General features: G+C 43.4%; 1 protein-coding gene across 1 annotated transcript in view; it reads right to left on the reverse strand.

Annotated features, from left to right (window-relative positions):
• Positions 1-6,391: 6,391 nt before the first annotated feature.
• The window catches only part of SNAP29 (synaptosome associated protein 29), a 39,117-nt gene continuing 26,648 nt past the window's right edge, over positions 6,392-18,860 (reverse strand). The window contains exon 5 of the mRNA XM_080821472.1: positions 6,392-8,344. Coding sequence (XP_080677598.1) covers positions 8,217-8,344 — 128 coding nt within the window. The 3' untranslated portion in view covers positions 6,392-8,216. The remainder of the gene's footprint in view (positions 8,345-18,860) is intronic.

Here is an 18,860-nt window from a genome sequence, read left to right on the forward strand (position 1 = left end):
CCCAGCATATATTATATGCTTAATAAATAGTGTTTGAATGTAGGTGGATAAGGATGAGAAGCCAGGGAAAAATGAAGATTGATTGTAGTGAACGTAAAGAGAGCGTGTTACTATTTCCTGTTAATTAACATAATAACTATTTCAAATAGTTATTTGGACCTGATGTTTAGCTCTGTATCAACTCCTGTGTTCAAGACAAGCTTCCATTTGGATTAAATTGTGCCTTTCAGCTTCTCCTTTCCTATCACTTGTGTCAGTATTTTTCTAATTTGCAGGGTCAAATCTGAGACATCTTTTACTTAACTGAAGAACTCAATAATACCTAATTTACATAGTGCTTTCCAATTCACTAAAGTTCACATAATACATTATTTTACTTACTCCAACCAGCATCCCATGAAGTCCTTTTTTATAAATGTTCTAGAAGCTCAGAGAGATTAAGTGACTTGCAGCCATAAACTATTATAAATTATGTAATTTGCAAGAGCTGGCACTCTTTTTTTTTTTTTTTTAAGATTTTATTTATTTGACAGACAGAGATCACAAGTAGTTAGAGAGGCAGGCAGAGAGAGAGGAGGAAGCCCGATATGAGACTGGATCCCAGGACCCTGGGATCATGACCTAAGCTGAAGGCAGAGGCTTTAACCAACTGAGCCACCCAGGTGCCCCCAAGAGCTGGCACTCTTAAGGCAGGTCTTCTGACTCAAAGTTTCGCTTTACTGTCACACAACTGCCTATAATTCAGTCCATTTTCTTTATTTCACCTATCAGGAAACTGAAGTCTTCCCAAAGTAAAGTTTAGTACCAGGAAGGAGTATCAGTCTCAGAATACAGAAGGGTGGTTGGATTTGCCCCCAGTTTGGATTTCAGATAGCACCATCATTCTACTGCCAAAGTGCCATGATCCCCTCTTGAAAAATTTCTCTTACAGATGGATCAGATTCTATCCTTTTGCTTCAGAAAGTCCACTGCGGAATGGACTGGATAAAGGTAGAAACAAGAATGTCCCTGTTTTGGTAATTGTTGAAGCTAGGTGACTTGATGTGTGTTTGGGGCAGGATGGAGAGGGCTAAGATAGTATTCTACTTTTGTATATGTTTGGAATTTTTCACAATAAAATTTTTTAAGTATTTTTCTTTGCTCTTAGCACAGCTGAGACGAGTTAAAAAAAAATCCAGAAAACATTTCTAGATGCTAAGATAAAACAAAATGGAAATGAATGGAGAAGCAACAAGGAAGCATTTAGGGGCACCTGGGTGGTTCAGTTGGTTGAGCCTCTGCCTTCAGCTCAGGTGGTGATCTCAGGGTCCCGGGATGGGGCCTGACTTCCTGCTCCCTGCTCAGCGGGGTGTCTTCTTCTTCCTCTCCCTCTGCACCCCCTCCCCAACTCCTGTTCTCTCTCTCTCAAATAAATAAAATCTTAAAAAAACAAAAACAAGGAAGCATTTAAAAAGGGGGGGGGCTGTAACATAAAGATCTGTAATTCTGCCTGAGCTTGCTCATTCCAAGGGTTTCCAGATGGCATTATATTTTTCTTCTAAGAAAATGACAATCTAGACTCAAAGGACTGACAAGGCTTTTCAAGCACCTTGTTCAGATTCCCTAAGGCTTCCTCTGTAGAGAGGGCACAACCTCAGGACTTGCTGTTGACTTTGTTCTGCTCTGTCTGGGCAGGTCTAATCCCTCTGGTGATGGTTAAGGCCAGGCAGTGTTCCTATGTTGTTGCCTTACCAAGGACATGAGAACAAGTGTCTGTCCCTTTGTCCTGCCCTCGATTCTTTGCCAGTAATAATTCTGAGAGTAGAAGAGACATGACCATGTAGGTGTGGATACTTGATAAATTTACTTCATTGACTTCATAAGGTTAGCAGTTCTCAGATGCTTTCTCTACAAGGACTGGTTGACCTGCTGAGTTTCCTTTTTTTTTTTTTTTAAGATTTTATTTATTTATTTGTGAGAGAGAGAGGGAGCGTGCACACAAGCAGGGAGAGCGGCAGGCAGAGCAGGCAGAGGGAGAAGCAGACTCCCTGCTGAGCAAGGAGCCAGATGTGGGGACTTGATCCCTAGACCCTGGGGATCATGACCTGAGCCAAAGGCAGCTGCTTAACCAATTGAGCCACCCAGGCATCCCACCTGTTGAGTTTCTACTGGATTTATTAACCTTTTTTTTTTTTAAAGCTCTTTTCTTCCTATGCAATAAATTTTCTCTGTTATCAATTTTTCTCAGTCACTCTTCTCCCTTGTTTTACATGTATTTCTTTTTTTTTTAAGGTTTTATTTATTTATTTGACAGAGATCACAAGTAGGCAGAGAGGCAGGCAGAGAGACAGAGAGAAGGAAGCAGGCTCCCTGCTGAGCAGAGAGCCCGATTTGGGACTCAACCCCAGGGCCCTGAGATCATGACCTGAGCCGAAGGCAGAGGCTTAACCCACTGAGCCACCCAGGTGCCCCTTTCAGGTATTTCTAAGTTTACCTCCCTAAAACAAAAAAGGAGCTCATTGATGATTTCTCCCTCCTATTACTTTGCTACTACAATACTAATAATGTTCATATCCCTATTATAATTTTCTATACCAAGCTATTTAAAATACCAACTTAATCATCACTTCTTTCCAAGAGTGATCTCTCTGAACTAGGCTTAGCTGCCATATCCAGAAGCTCTACTGGCCACTACAGAAAGCATTGTCCCACTTTATTCTAGTGATTTTTTTTTAAGTTGTATTTTTATTTTTTTTAGTAATCTCTACACCCAACATGGGGCTCAAACTCATGACCCCGAGATCCCAAGTCACATATTCTTCTGACTGAGCCAGACAGGTGCCCCTATTCTAGTGTTTTAAAGTGTGGTCATGTTCTCCTTGCCATTTTCTAATGTAGTTGTAATTGCTCTGTCGTCTCTTTTATATAAAGTTCACTTTCGGGGCGCCTGGGTGGCTCAGTGGGTTAAAGCCTCTGCCTTCGGCTCAGGTCATGATCCCAGGGTCCTGGGATCGAGCCCCGCATCGGGCTCTCTGCTCAGCGGGGAGCCTGCTTCCTCCCCTCTCTCTCTCTGCCTGCCTCTCTGCCTACTTGTGATCTATGTCTGTCAAGTAAAGAAATAAAATCTTTAAAAAAAAAAAAAAAATAAAGTTCACTTTCTTATCATTTAGTTACTTGTGGGCTGGATGGCATACTTTCTTGTTTCCCCTGGATTTTAGAGCACTCTGGAATGTCATTAGTAATATTCTGAGCAGGATGATCCTTCCACGAGAGGACTTAGCTTAGTTCAGAGAAATCAGTTCCATTCAACTCTATGGCATGGGGAGTTGGGAGGGGTACCATATTTTTCTGTAAAGGGCCAGATAGGAATATTTTAGGCTTTGCAGGCCAAGAGGAAAATCAACAGTATTATTTATGTAGGTACTTGTATAACAAGAGAAAAAATTCCTACAAATGTGTTAAATCAAATTCAAAATATAACAGTAATTGAGGGGGGACCTGGGTGGCTCAGTGGGTTAAAGCCTCTGCCTTTGGCTCAGGTCATGATCCCAGGGTCCTGGGATTGAGCCCCACATCGGGCTCTCTGCTCAGCAGGGAGCCTGCTTCCTCCTCTCCCTCTGCCTGCCACTCTGCCTACTTGTGATCTCTGTCAAATAAATAAATAAAATCTTTTAAAAAAATAACAGTAATTGAGTATAACTTTTGAGTATAACTTTCATCCATGTACGTGAATGAGAAGAATGGAATTCTTTGGGATGACATTTTGCTTAATTGGGTTCAAGGTTGGTGTACCGTATGATCAGATATTGAGTTATTAATGCCGATCTGTAATGAGACTTTACATATATCATCTTTGAAAATGTCTCCATCCAAATGGTACGGCCCATATTGCTATCAGTCCATGAGCATGATTTTAGTTGAGCATATTTATTGTTGAAAGGCATATACAGAATTCTGTTAGATTCTTCTCCCAATGTTTGCCTTTTAGGCTATTATTACATTGCAGATTAGTCATTTGCATTTGAAGGTTAGGTGGAAGCTCCTCACTTGCACAATTAAGTGGATTTTGAAATATGGAAATTTCCATTGCACTTGACATCAAGGTCTGGAGATATTGCTTCTTGTTTTAATTTTTGACATTACAGGAAGTGTATAAAGCTGTTTCACATTCTTTGTGATTCAAAACATTATTGGCGAAATGATTGCTACTGTATACACTTCACATATGAGCACTGTTCTGCTCTGTAATTTTAGCTTGAATTCATTGACAAACACTATCAAGCCTGTAGCAAAAGCCAATTTCCAGTTATTCAGTAATGATGGTTTGGAATATTTCTCTGATCTGAAAAATTTCAATCTTGGCTCTGAGCTGGGGGAAAAGAAACTGCAATAAAACTTTATCACTGCTAAGCCATCAAAATGCTATAGAGTAGAGCAAGTCACAATATTCAGCTTCTATCTCTGACAAAACTTCATAGACCTGATGATGGATAAATACAACAGCAAATAAAGTTCAGTGTTGATAATGCTAGTTCAATAACATATGATAGATTCAAATATTTTCTGCAAATTAGTTCCTGATGAGTAATTTGAGTCCAGTGAAGAACCATAGGCTCTAAAGGTCTTATCTCTTCTAGACCTTTATAAATTTATCCAACTAAGACTTCTGCTTCACAAAGTTTTACCTCCATCAATTAACACATCTTAGCAGATTCCCCTTCAGGTTATATCTTATTAGCGTTTTCTCCATTTTTTCAAAAGTATTCTTGCCTGTTGTTGTTCCATGCAGATTCCTCAAAGAGCCTTATTTTTCAGTGACTTCAAACTTCACATTGACACCTCAAACAACAGCAACTGAGCACTGTTGGTAACATCTCTCATCCCACTGATAATCATCAAAGAAAATCACTCAATATCATTGGTTTTTTGGTTTGGTTTGTTTTGGTCAGGAACATCTTATCTATGTCCTTCCTTTGCCCAGAAGGACTTCAGTGTTGCTATAGCTGAATATAATCTAGATTTACAGATGAGTTCGCCTTTCCTTCTTGTAAGCAACATATTGTGTATGGGGGGGGGTGTTAAAGTTTTCTTTTCTGATATTGTCAGAGTGACAAGAATGTGAATAATTGTCCCATTTTTCCAATTTTTAAAAAATTTATATTTATATTACTTATTTAAGCAGTCTCTACATGCAATATGGGGTTTGAACTCTCAACCTCAAGATTAAGAGCCAACTGAGCCAGCCAGGCACCCCCATGTTTTATGTTTTTGATGTCATATTTTCCTTTTTTTCTTAAATTTATTTTTTTAGAGGGGGAGGGGAAAAAGGAAAGGGAGAAAGAGAACCCAAAGCAGGGTCCACCCTTGGATCCCGACATGGGGCTTGATCTCACAACCCTGAGATCATTCCCTGAGCCGAAATCAAGAGCTGGACGGTCAACCAACCCAGCCATCCAGGCAACCCACATTTGACATCTTTTTATCTTTTGTATCCCTTAACCAATTATGGTCATCATAGTAATTTTTAATACTTTCCTGTTTTAGCCTTCATCAGTGCCTTTACTATATATTTACCTTTCCAGTGAGATTTCTTCTTTCATATTTTCTTGTTATAATTAGGGTCTTTTCTTTTCATCTTAACTTTCCTTATAAGGCCCTTTTTAGTGGTGGTGCTTGTGCTTTAGCTTCTGCTTGTCAGGAAAACTCTTCATCTCTCCTTCAATTCTGAATAACTGTGCTGGGTAAAGCGCTGTTTGCTGGAAGGTTGTTTTTTTTTTTTTTCCTTTCCTTGAACATATCATGCCAGTCCTTTCTGGCCTGTAAAGCTGCTGCTGCTGCTTTTTTTAAAAAAAGTTTTTATATATTTGAGAGAGAGAGAGAGAGAGAGGGAGGGAGCATGGGCGGGAGGAGGGGCAGAGGGAGAGGGAGAAGCAGGCTCCCTGCTGAGCAGAGAGCCCCACGAGGGGCTCAATCTCAGGGTCCTGGGATCATGACCTGAGCCGAAGGCAGATGCTTAACCAACTGAGCCACCCAGGTACCCAGGCCTGCATGCTTCTTTTGTAAAATCTGCTGAGAGTCTAATGGGGTTTCCCTTGTACAAAACAAGTTGTTTTTCTCTTGCTGCTTTTAACATTTTTTTTCTTTAATTTTGACATTTTAATTATAATGTGTCTTGGTGTGGGTCACCTTGAGTTTATTATATATGGAATTCTAGGGGCTTCCTGGATCTGGATGTCTGGTTACTTTCCTGGGTTAGGGAAGTTTTCAGCTATTATTTCTTCAAAAAATATTTCTGCCCTGTTCTCTTCTTGACTCCTTCTGGGAGTCCTACAATGCAAATATTAGTCCTTTAGATGTTATCCATAACTCCTTTATGCTGTCTTTACTTTTTTTCTTTTTTCTTTTTGCTGCTCTGATTGACTGAGTTCTGCTGCATTGTCTTCCAGTTGACTGATTATTTCTTCTGCTTCATCTAGTCTGGTGATAAACCCTGGTGTATTTCTTATTTCAGTTATTGAATTCAGCTATTGGACTTCTATTTGGTACCTATATTTTCCATCTCTTTGTTGAAATTCTCACCATGTTCATCCATTCTTCTCCCCAGTTTGGTGAGCATCTTATGACCCTTACTTTATACTCTTTATCAGGGAAATTACTTCTCCCTGTTTCATTAAAGTTTTTTCCCCCCTGAGGTTTTATCTTGTTCTTCCATTTGGTATATATTCCTCCATTTCTTCATTTTGCTTGACTCTGTTTCTGTACAATAGATAAAACAGCTACCTCTGACAGTCTTGAAACAATGGCCTCATGTAGGAGGTAGTTCTTGTCATTCAAACCTGCCCCAGCTCTTTGTTGTCCCCCCAAACCTTTGTGCTTGGACAGACAATGTATATTTCTAATAGCCCCCAGTAGTTGAAGCTGTGTCAAGACCTGTTAGTGTCTCAAACTGAGGGAGATCTCAGTACCTAGATGTAGGTTGTTTGAAAGCCAGTCTCTCAGGCAGCAGCTTTTAAAAATATGCACCTATATACGGTCTCATGGGACTGCACCTATAAGTGCTACTGGACAGACAATCCAGCAGTGACTTCTGGGCATCAACTGCAAAAATCCCATGATGATTAGCTACTAGGCCTCCTTCACAGGAAGGCAGCTCCTGCATCCATTGCCTCTTGCTGTGCCCAGGGCGTGGTAATTTTTTAAGAACTCTTTCTCTGTTGGTTACAATCCTGTGGGATCCTGCAGCATAGGTCTCACCAAAGCCAGGCAATGTAGAGGTGTCCCCTGACAACAGAGACAAAAATCAGGGTGCCAGATGGGGCTACGAGCTCCTTTCTGAGTGACCCTGATTATTACAGTCCCATAGGACCAGGAACGCAATCCCTCTTGGCCTCCAGAGCCAGAGCCTGACATATGTAAAAGCTTCCTTCTGGAAGATACTGGTGCTCTGGAGCATGGCAAAGGGTGAGTGCGAAGATGGCACCCACCAATCCATCCCCGAGAGTACTCCAGCATGCTCCTGGACGTGTGTGGAAAATTACTTAGATGCCTGCCCCTCAGGCCTACCCTTCAATATAAGCAGGTGGGCCTCTCTCACTTTAAGTCTGGGCTGTATGGGCTGCCTCTGAGCTGGGCTCTGGGGTGCGGAAGTCCAAGCTTCCAGGTCCTTTAAAAGCCATCATCTCTCCGATCGCTACAGTTGTGTGGGTTTGGGAAGGGGGCCACACTACTTTTCAGAGTGAGGTGCTTTGGGGGCTTGCCTCTCAGGTTCAGGTCCTAAAAGTTGAGGGTTCACCTCAACTGACATGGGGTTCAAACCCTTTGCTCCTCAGGGAGTTTTGAATTTTCTACTGGTTGTGGGTTGCTGCATTGGGAGTGGGGCTTATGGTGAGACTGTTTCTCAGCTTCTGCAAGCCACTTCAGTGTGGCCTTCTTCTCATTTGCCTGAAGAATAGTTGTCATTTCACAAGGCTTTAGGGTTGTTGCTTTTTTTAAGAAGAAATTGTTCCATATGTTGCTGTAGACTTAGTGTGTCTGTGGGAGGAGATGAGTTCAGGATCTTCCTGTATCACCATCTTGAACTGGAACCTGTCTTGTTCTTAATTGAGTGTTGATGATACCCCCCAGTGCCCTCTCATCTTTGAACAACTGTTCTCACTAAATGACTAAGAGTCCAAAACAAGTGTATTTTCTGTGGACACAATCTAATTACCTTAGCATCAGTGAGCAGCTTTCTTTGGCTAACAAATGAGCCACTTGGAAATCACTTTGATTGCAACTTCATTTTCATTTATTTTTGTGAAGAAATTCTGATGAGCTATGAGCCATTCCATCTTGAATTTTTTGTCTTTTTCTGGCTGTTGTTCTCCTGCGAGTTGGGGATACCATGATGATGGATTAGCGTAATATATTAGTGATATATGTTGCATTCTTTCAGCACAGATACAATGTCACTGTATGATAAACCCAATGCATTGCCATTTAATTCAAAACCAAAAAAATTCTACCCTCCACTTTGCCTTGGAAGTGAGTTTGCTTTTCTTCTTTTCACGATGGGCGTGCATGGAGAGTAAAAAACTGAAATGCCATGGTGCAATGACAACGTGGCATTTGGAGGTCTGTTGAGTTATAAACTGTGTCACTGCGATCTGTAGGGTGCACAACAGAGCAGCAGTGCAAAGGGAGGAGGGAACCACAGATAGTCTCTATCACAACGATTCGACTCTGCCACCATAGTAGAAAAGTGGCCATAAACAACATGTGGCTTTCTTCCGATGGGTGTGAGTGTAGATTTCGTTCTTTCTTTCTTTTTTTTTTAAGATTTTATTTATTTATTTGACAGACAGAGATCACAAGTAGGCAGAGAGGCAGGCAGAGAGAGAGAGGAGGAAGCAGGCTCCCCGCTGAGCAGAGAGCCCGATGCGGGGCTTGATCCCAGGACCCCAGGATCATGACTTGAGCCGAAGGCAGAGGCTTTAACCCACTGAGCCACCCAGGCGCCCCTGTAGATTTATTTCAATAAAACATTATGGATCCTGAAATTTGAATTTCATGTAATTTTCATTTGTTATGAAATTTCCTTCTTTTCATTTCTCCCCTCCCACCCAGCCATTTAAAGATGTAAAGCCATTCTTGGGCCATGGGCCATACAAAAAGTCAGGGGCTACGTTTGGCCTGTGAAACATTGTTTGCCATCTTCCATATGGAATGTGTGCTCTGTCCTGTTCCCAGTGTGACTTAGGGTTTTTTAGGGTCACTACCACAACCTCTACAGACCTTCTGTCCCCTGAAAAAGCTCCTTATTACCATCTCTGACCATCTACCCCTGATAATTAAATACAGTGTTTATTTGCATCTTACTCCATCTCTATATCTGGCCAGCTCCGTATTTCAGACAGCCTGGCACACCATCCCTGGTTACATCCCACCATCAACATTTATCCCACCCAGATGGAGCTCCTTCATCTAGGGATAGTATTCCATCCATAAGGGGGGACTTTTTTTTTTTTTTAAGATTTTATTTATTTATTTGACGATGAGATAGAGAGAGAACACAAGTAAGGGAGGAGCAGGCAGAGGGACAGGGAGAAGCAGGCTTTCTGCTGAGCAGAGAGCCGGATGTGGGACTCGAACCAAGGACCCTGGGATCATGACCTGAGCCAAAGGCAGCCGCTTAACCGACTGAGCCACCCAGGCGCTGCTGTGAGGGGGGACTTGAGCCACCAGAATTAGGTTCTGGAACACAGAGCAAAGACCAAAAACTACCCACACCCACGACACAAAAGCTGCAGTTGACCCTTGAACGACATAGGTTTGAACTATGGGAGTCCACTTACACGTGGATCTTTATTGATAAATACACTACAGTATTACAAATGTATTTTCTCTTCCTTATGCCTTTTTTTTTTTTTAAGATTTTATTTATTTGAGAGAGAGGGGAGAGAGCAGAGCAAGAATAGGGTAGGGGGCAAGGGGCAGAAGGAGAGGGAGAAGCAGTTTCCCTGCTGGGCATCAAGCAGACTTGGGGCTTGGTCCCAGGACCCTGACTGGGATCATGACCTGAGCCAAAGGAAGACGCTTAACCAACTGAGCCACTCAGGCTCCCCTTCCTTATGATTTCTTTCCCTCCTTCCCTTTCTTCCTCCCTTCCTTCCTTTTTCTTTCTTTCAAGATTTTATTTATTTGAGAGAGAGTAAGTGAGGGAGAGAGAGAGTACAAGCTGGGGCAGGGGGAGAGGCAGAGGGAGGGGAGAAGCAGACTGCCTGCTGAGCAGGGAGCCCAGTGCGGGGCTGGATCCCGGGACCCTGAGATCAGAACCTAAGCTGAAGGCAGACACGACTGACTGAGCCACCCAGGTGCCCCAGTATTTTTTTTTTTTTTTGCCTCAGTATTTTTTTGTGGAGTCAAAAGTTACATGTGGACGTTTTTAAAAGACTTTTTATTTATTTTTTTTATTTATTTGAGACAGAGAGAGAACATGAGTGGGGGAGGGGGGCCAGTGGGGAAGGGCAGAGGCAGAGGGAGATCCAGGACCCTGAGATTATGACCAGAACTGAAGGCAGATGCTTAAACAACTGAGCCACCCAGGTGCCCCTACCTGTGGAGTTTTGACTGCACAGAATTTTTTTACTAACCCCTGTGTTGTTCAAGGGTCAACTGTACTTCTCTGATCCCGTGTTTCATCTGAGATTGAGGCATAAAACAGTGATTCTTTTTTTTTTTTTTTAAGATAGATTTATTTATTTATTTGAAAGAGAGAGAGCATGAAAAGGGGAGGGTCAGAAGGAGAAGCAGAGTCCCTGCCAAACAGGGAGCCTGCTGTGGGACTCAATCCCGGAACTCCAGGATCGTGACCTGAGCCAAAAGCAGTCACTCAACCAAGTGAGCCACCCGGGCATCCCTAAAACAGTGATTCTTAAACTTTGCTGAACATTTGATCACTTGAGCAGCATAAAAACCAAAAAAACAAAACAAACCCTCCCCAATCCACCCAGGCCCCATCTTAAGATACTCATGTAATTGACCTGTAGAGTCTTGAGTTATATTTAACAACAACAACAACAACAACAAAAAACAGGTAATATATTCTTATGATTCAGATAAAAAAATGATATACCTATCCCATCTATCTTGGAGGCCACTTTCGTTTCCCACTTTTATTTGCCCTTTGTGTATTACACAAGTGATTATTTATGCAAGTAAAAATAATAAGAATGTTTTATTTTCTTGGGCGCCCGGGTGGCTCAGTCGGTTGAGTGTCTGACTCTGGGTCTCAGCTCAGGTCTTGATCTCAGGGTCGTGAGTTCAAGCCCTGCATTGGGCTCCAATGGGTGTGGAGTCTACTAAAAAAAAAAGTTATTTTCCCCTTTCTTACACTAAAAGCAGCCTTATATCCACTCTTCTGCATCTGGCTTTTAAAAAATCTAATAATATATCCTAGAAACATTTCCATGTCAGTATGTAGAGATCTCCTTTGCTGTTGGTTTTTACATTTGCATACTATTCCACTATGAAGATATACCATCGTTTATTTAACCTGTCTCTATAGGATTCCCAAACTCTTGTTGTAAACTGTGCCTTCAAGTATAACTTTGTATGCATATAATTTCATATATATACAGGTTTCTTAGCCAGTTGAGGCTGTGGTAATAAATTACCAATAACTGGGTAGCTTATACACAGAAATTATTTCTCATAGGTCTGGTGGCTGGGAAATCCAAGGTCAAGTACACCTGCATATTTAGTGTCTGGTGAGAGCCCATTTCCTGGTTCCTGTGTCCTTACATGGCAGAAGGGAGGGGTGTGGGGCCTCCTTCTCTCTCTCCCCCCACCTTTTTTTTTTTTTTTTTGAGGATGAGCCATGCAGGCAGGAAAGTTTATTAAGGAGAGAGTGTACTCGACATGTGGGAGCAGGTGGGCTTAGGGGAGAGCTGCCTGGGGTCTCTTTGAAAAAGGCACTAATTAGGGGCATCTGGGTGGCTCAGTGGGTTAAAGCCTCTGCCTTCGGCTCAGGTCGTGACCCATGGTCCTGGAATTGAGCCCCACATCGGGCTCTCCCCTCAGTAGGGAGCCTGCTTCCTCCTCTCTCTGCCTGCCAAGTAAATAAATAAAACCTTAAAAACAAGAAGGGACTAATTAGGGACGCCTGAGTGGCTCAGTTGGTTAAGTGTCTGCCTTTGGCTCAGGTCATGATCCAAGGGTCCTGGGATTGAGCCCCGCATTGGGCTCCCTGCTTGCCAGGAAGCCTGCTTCTCCCTCTCCCACTCTCCCTGCTTGTGTTCCCTCTCTTGCTGTGTCTCTTTCTGTCAAATAAATGAACCAAATATTAAAAAATAAAATAACTTTCAGTGAATAACCATAGCATTCATGCTATATAACTTACATCACAGGAGGCAGAATGGTCATTCTGTAATAGTAGGAGCCAGAACTAGAAATCTTTGCCTAAATACAAGACTCTGTGCTTACATGTTATGAGACTTGCATCAACCATCTCTATTTGAGGGAGGAAGTATCTTTTTTTAGAAAATTTATTTATTAGAGAGAGAGAGGGAGTCTGTGAACGTGCATGAAGAGGGAAGGGTAGATAGAGGGAGAGAGCAAATCTCAAGCCGACTCCGCCCTGAGTGTGGAGCCTGACCTCATGACCCTAAACCAAGAGTCAGGCGCTTAACTGACTGAGCCACCCAGGCGCCCCTGAGGGAGGAAGTAGCCTCTAATTGCTCTTCACTGCATTCTCATCTCTGTAAGGATAAAAATCTCATTTTAATGATGTAGGCAGAAGACAGGATACTCAATCCCAAGTCCCCCTTCCTTAATACAAGACTAAAATCGGAAAAGCTGCTATAAAAGCATGAACATTTTTTTCCCCATGTCAGTCCCTGTTTCCACATGTTTTATTTCCTACCCATTATATTAGTGGCTCCTCTGAACATCTTTGCTTCTGAAAATGAAGAGTTTGGTTGTGTTGTTGTTGTTGTTGTTTAAGATCTTATTTATTTGGGGCGCCTGGTGGCTCAGTGAGTTAAACCTCTGCCTTCGGCTCAGGTCATGATCTCAGGGTCCTGGGATTGAGTCCCGCATCGGGCTCTCTGCTCAGCAGGGAGCCTGCTTCCCCCTTTCTCTCTGCCTGCCTCTCTGCCTACTTGTGATCTCTCTCTCTCTCAAATAAATAAAATCTTTAAAAAAAAGATCTTATTTACTTATTTGAGAGAGAGGGAGAGAAAAGGTGGGGGGAGATACAGCACACTCTCTTGAGCAGTGGGGAGGAGCAGAGGGAGAGAGACAAGCAGACTTCATGCCCAGCACGGAGCCAGAGGCGGGGCTCTATCCCACAACACTGAGATTGTGACCTAAGCCAAAATCAAGAGTTGGATGCTTAACCTACTGAGCCACCCAGGCGCCCCAACTTTGTTTTTTTCAAACCCCCAGATCACCTAGGATCGTCCTACTCCATTCCTCATCCAAAGCCTGTTCAAAAAGCAGTCAAAATTCAGGGTGCCTGGGTGGCCCAGTCGGTTAGGCATCCGACTCTTGATCTGCCTCAGGTCATGATCTCAGGGTCATAGGGTTAAGCAGGAGCAGGGAGTCGGCTTGTCTCCCTCTCCCTCTGTCCCTCCCCTACTCCCTTCTCACATGAGCACAGGCTTGCTCATTCTATCTCTAAAATAAATAAATAATTTTTTTTTTTTTTTTTTAATGGTAGTCACAACTCAGGTCAGTCTAACCTTCCTGGGATTAGGTAATCAGATCGATTGGTCTATACCTGCAACACCAGAGTGACTCAGGATCTTAAAAAAGTTTACTCACCAGCCATTCACGGTATAACCATCTTAGCCAGGCAAGCTTTCCGTCGCAATAATTAGAAACTCTGCTTCAAAACAGTATGAGCAATAAGGGCATTTGTAATTTCCCAGAACACAAAGTCTGTAGTAGGGCAGCTCAAGACGTAGGATCTCCAGACCCTAGGTCTGCTTCTCTGTGGCTGTCTTGGTTCTAACCACATTCAGATTTTGGCTTCATTTTCTCACTGGTGTCTAGATGTCTGCAACCACCCCAGGCCTCACATCCAGTCATGAAAATGCCCAGTGGAAGAAGGAGTGTTATTTTTCTTGTGTGTCCCTTTTTAAGAGCACTTTTTAAGCACTTCCTCAAGGAACCTGCCAAGAGATTTCCCCTTCCCATCCCCACCCCATTGGGTCACATGTCCCTTTCTAAAGCAAGCACCAGCAAGAATGGGGCAAGCCATGCCCAACTTAGACCAAGCAAGACTGTGGTTTTGTCTTCAGAAAGAGGGAAAAATGACTCCTGTGAGCCATTCAAGCAAATGTGGATTGAAATTTCAAAAAAGAAGACCTTTCTAAGATCCTGAGGTAATGGACATTTACGTGATGAATAAACTCAGCACGCATGATGTGCTGAGCATCTTCTGGGAACTGGGATTGGGGACTCAAAGGTGAGTCCTGTATGGCTCTGTCCTGTGGTGCTCAGTCTAGGGAAGGAATAAGAACTTCCCTAAGCCATCATCAGATTTTAACCCAGTTCCTCAACAGCAATCCTCTAGAGAATGGGGCTTTCAGTTATGATGAGAATTTCATTCCCCACCTCGAGTTTTATTGAGATATAATTGACATATAATATTGTATTAGCTTCAGGTGTACATGATTGCATACGTGTATATATTGCAAAATGGTTGCCACAGTAAGTTAGGATCCATCATCTCACAGAGTTATATTTTTCTTGTGATTTCAAATACACTATTGTTAACCCTAATCAGCAGGCTGTACATGACGTCCCCAGAACTTACTTATCTTGTAACTAGAAGTTTGTATCTTTTAACCACCTTCACTCATTTCACCCATCCCCCACCCCCACCTCTGGTAACCCCCAAACTGTTCTCTGTGTCTGCGTGGGATTTTTTTAGATTTCATGCGTAAGTGAGGTCATACAATATTTTTCTTTCTCTGTGATTTTTTTCATTTAGCATAATGCCCTCAACACCCATCCATGTTGTTACAAATGGCAGGATTTCCTTCCCTTTTTTGGCTGAATACTACTCCATTCCATATATATACATATATATATGTACACACACACACACACACACACACACACACACACATTTTCTTTATCCATCTATCCAACAGCGGACACTGAGGTTCTTTCCATGTTTTGACTGTTGTAAATAATGCCGCTATGAATGTGGGGGGTATAGCTACCTTTTTCAGACAGTGATTTCATTTCTTTTGGATAGATACCCAGAAGTGGAATCACTAGATCACATGGTAGTTCTATTTTTAATTTTTTGAGGAACCTCCATACTGTTTTCCATAGTGGCTGTCCCAATTAATTTACCTTCCCACTGACAGTGCAGAAGGGTTCCCTTTACTCCATATCCTTGCCAGCACCTGCTTTTTCTTGTCTTTTTGATAATACCCATTCTAACAGGCAAGAGGTCATATCTACCTCACTGTAGTTTTGATTCGCATTGTTTTCCCTACCTGTTAGCCAAGAATTTCACTTTCTTACCAGTGAGGGAGACAAACCTTAAGAGATTCTTAATCTCAGGAAACAGACTGAGGGTTGCTGGAGGGAAGAGGGGTGAAAGGGATGGGGTGGCTGGGGGATGGACATTGGGGAGGGTATGTGCTATGGTGAGCGCTGTGAATTGTGTAAGACTGATGAATCACAGACCTGTACCCCTGAAACAAACAATACGTTATATGTTAATAATAATAATTTCATTTTCTTGCTCTCTCCTTGCCTCCCTTTTTTTTTTTTTTTTAAACCATTCACTTAATCAAAACCTACAAGTGCCTCCTCTGTGCCAGGCACAATGCTCTTGAGTCCCATCTTCAGAGAGCTTACACTCCAGCTTAAATGCTTTGACGACTGTATTTCTTGTTGTAAATGAATAATTATGGGCTTCCTTCTCGTTTTAAAATTCTTTGTGATTTTGGTTAGCAACCGCAGGAAACAAGCCCCCTCTGGGCCTGTGGACTCGGGGGGCCGCCATATTTGCTGCCATGGAGGTTTGTCATGTGTTGCCTCAGCTGGCCAACTGGCTTCTGTCATAACCACAGTGGGAGCCAACAGAGGGTTGTTTGGTTTTTTTTAAAGATTTTATTTATTTATTTGATAGAGAGAGAGATCACAAGTAGGCAGAGAGGAAGGCAGAGAGAGAGGGGAAACCAGGCTCCCCACTGAGCAGAAAGCCTGATGCAGGGCTCGATCCCAGGACCCTGAGATCATGACCTGAGCCAAAGGCAGAGGCTTAACCCACTGAGCCACCCAGGCGCCCCCAACAGAGGGTCTCTTAAGTGGTGGAATGACAGGATCAGCATTAGCCTATCTCCGAAAATGGGAAACTTGAAAACAAAACACATTAAAAAAAAAAAAAAGTTGAATCAACCCACAGCAGAACTTGGATTTTAAGTTAATTTCTAACTGGCCTATAGGCACTGTTGGTCTCAAAGGTTCATCTCTGGCCTTTGGGAGCCCCTGTCAGGTAAGCAGTTTCCTGCACATCTGTAATGACTTGCTTTGCTCCCTGCTCTGAGCCTACTTTCGAGTCAAGACCTGCCTAGGCTTTGGGTTATTCTTTTGGGAGAATTTAAAGTCATTCTTCTGGGGAAGGGTCAACCTCAAGTCAGCTTGGCTTCCAGTTGTGCTCTGAGCTGAGCTCTAGTTCTAGCACCCAGACTTCTGTCTTGTGACCCTGGTCAAGGAACCAGACCTTTGCCTTGGGGCATAGGACAGAGTCTTGACTTCTGACTTGCCCCTGCCAGCTGGCTCTGGGCTGGAGGCCTGCTCTTGAACTCCAGGGGCATCGTAGGGAACCTTCCCTACCTGCTGCCAAGCAGCCACGCATTCTGGTAGCTCCAGGGCTAGAAACCCCACTACTCTAGTGGTTGTTATTGACTTTTTTTTTTTTTTAGATCCATAGTATGTGTTAATTGCCAGGGTCCTTCTGAGTCCCCGGTCTCAGCTGGGTCTTTGACAGTCTTTTCCTTGATAATCTACCCTTTCCATCCTCTAGCTCAGCCCCCACCTATTTCAGCCTCACACAGAAAAGGCTATCAGATGTCAGCTCCCTCCCAGCTGTGTGGGCCTGTGTGTACAAGTTCCAACCCACAGTAACTCAGAATGTGACATTATTTGGAGATAGGGTCTTCACGGAAGTCATTAGGGTGGGCCCTGATATGTCTGGTGTCCTTCAAAAAAGGGTTAATTTAGGGGCACCTGGGTGGCTTGGTCAGTGAAGTATCTGCCTGCCACTCAGGTCATGATCCCTGAGTCCTGGGATTAAGCCCTGCGTCAGGCTCCCTGCTCAGTGGGAGTCTGCTTCTCCCTCTCCCTCTGTTCCTCCCTGCTTGTGCTCTCTCTCTAATAAATAAAAAATCTTTTTTTAAAGGGTTAATTTCGGGGCGCCTGGGTGGCTCAGTGGGTTAAAACCTCTGCCTTCGGCTCAGATCATGATCTCAGTGTCCTGGGATCAAAACCCGCATTGGGCTTTCTGCTCAGCGGGGAGCCTGCTTCCCTCCTCTCTCTGCCTACCTCTCTGCCTAGTTGTGATCTCTGTCTGTCAAATAAATAAATAAAATCTTAAAAAAAAGGGTTAATTTCTTTTTTTTTCTTAAGATTTTATTTATGTATTCAACAGAGAGAGACACAGCGAGAGAGGGAACACAAGCAGGGGGAGTGGGAGGCAGAGGGAGAAGCAGGCTTCCCGCCGAGCAGGGAGCCTGATGTGGGGCTCGATCCCAGGACCCTGGGGTCATGACCTGAGCTGAAAGGAGACACCCAATGACTGAGCCATCCAGGCGCCCCAAAAAGGGTTAATTTCGACATAAAGTGGTTGACAGAGGGAAGATGATGTGAAGATAAGGGAGAATGTCACTTGAGCCTGAAGACAGCCATCTACAAGCAAAGGAGAGATCTTTCCCTCACCACCCTCAGAAGGAACCAACACTGTCAACCCCTCGATTTTGAACTTCTAGCTTCCAGAACCGAGACAATACATTTCTATCACTTATGCCACCAGTTTGTGGTACTTTGGTAAGGCAGCATGAGCACACCAAAGCCGTCTCCATGTCCCAGTCTTTCTTTACTTCTTTTTCTGGGAAGAAGTATCTCTTCTTGGGTCTGTGGGACCTTTCTCCTCATCTGCTCTTTCTCCTTAACCTTCACATAAAGTCCAGTCTCTCTCATGATCCTGTCTTCTACCCCCTTCCTAGTTTACCACCCTGTCTTTCTTCTTCAAAGCCCCAAGTTTAAGAAAGTAATCTCAGAAAAAAAAAAAAAGAAAAAGAAAAAGAAAAAAGAAAGTAATCTTGGGAAGCCTGGGTGGGTCATTCATTAAGCATCTGCCTTCGGCTCAGGTCATGATCCCAGCCTGCATGGGGCTCCCTGCTCAGCGGGATGCCTGCTTCTCCCTCTTCCGCTCCCCCTGCTTGCGTTCCCTCTCTTGTGGTCTCTCTCTGTCAAATAAATAAAAAAAGAAAGTAATCTCCTCCCTTGCTGCCTCTTCACTTCGTAGCCCTTATAATCTGGGTTCCCCCCAAGCCACTCCATTGAAACCACCCTTCTGCCTTAATGTTCTTCCCCTACAGTATTTGAGGACACTAATCGCTCCCTCCTTAGAACTCTGCCTCTGATTTCTGATTGCTCTTCTCTTCCCACCTTTTGAGCTGGGTTCTTGTAGAGGCTTCTGGCCTCTAGCGTGTTTCTGGGTTTCAGTTGTAGCTCCCTCTCACTCTCCTGGGACACCCTCCTTCACCTGCTTGGCTTCAGTCACCACCTATAATCTGACAACTCACAGATCCTTTCCACCTGTCTCCCAAGCTCCAGGCCTGCACGGTCAATTCTAATATACTGTTTTCTTGTGT

Source organism: Martes martes (genome assembly GCF_963455335.1).
Source record: "Martes martes genome assembly, chromosome: 13".
In the NCBI taxonomy this organism is placed as follows: domain Eukaryota; kingdom Metazoa; phylum Chordata; class Mammalia; order Carnivora; family Mustelidae; genus Martes; species Martes martes.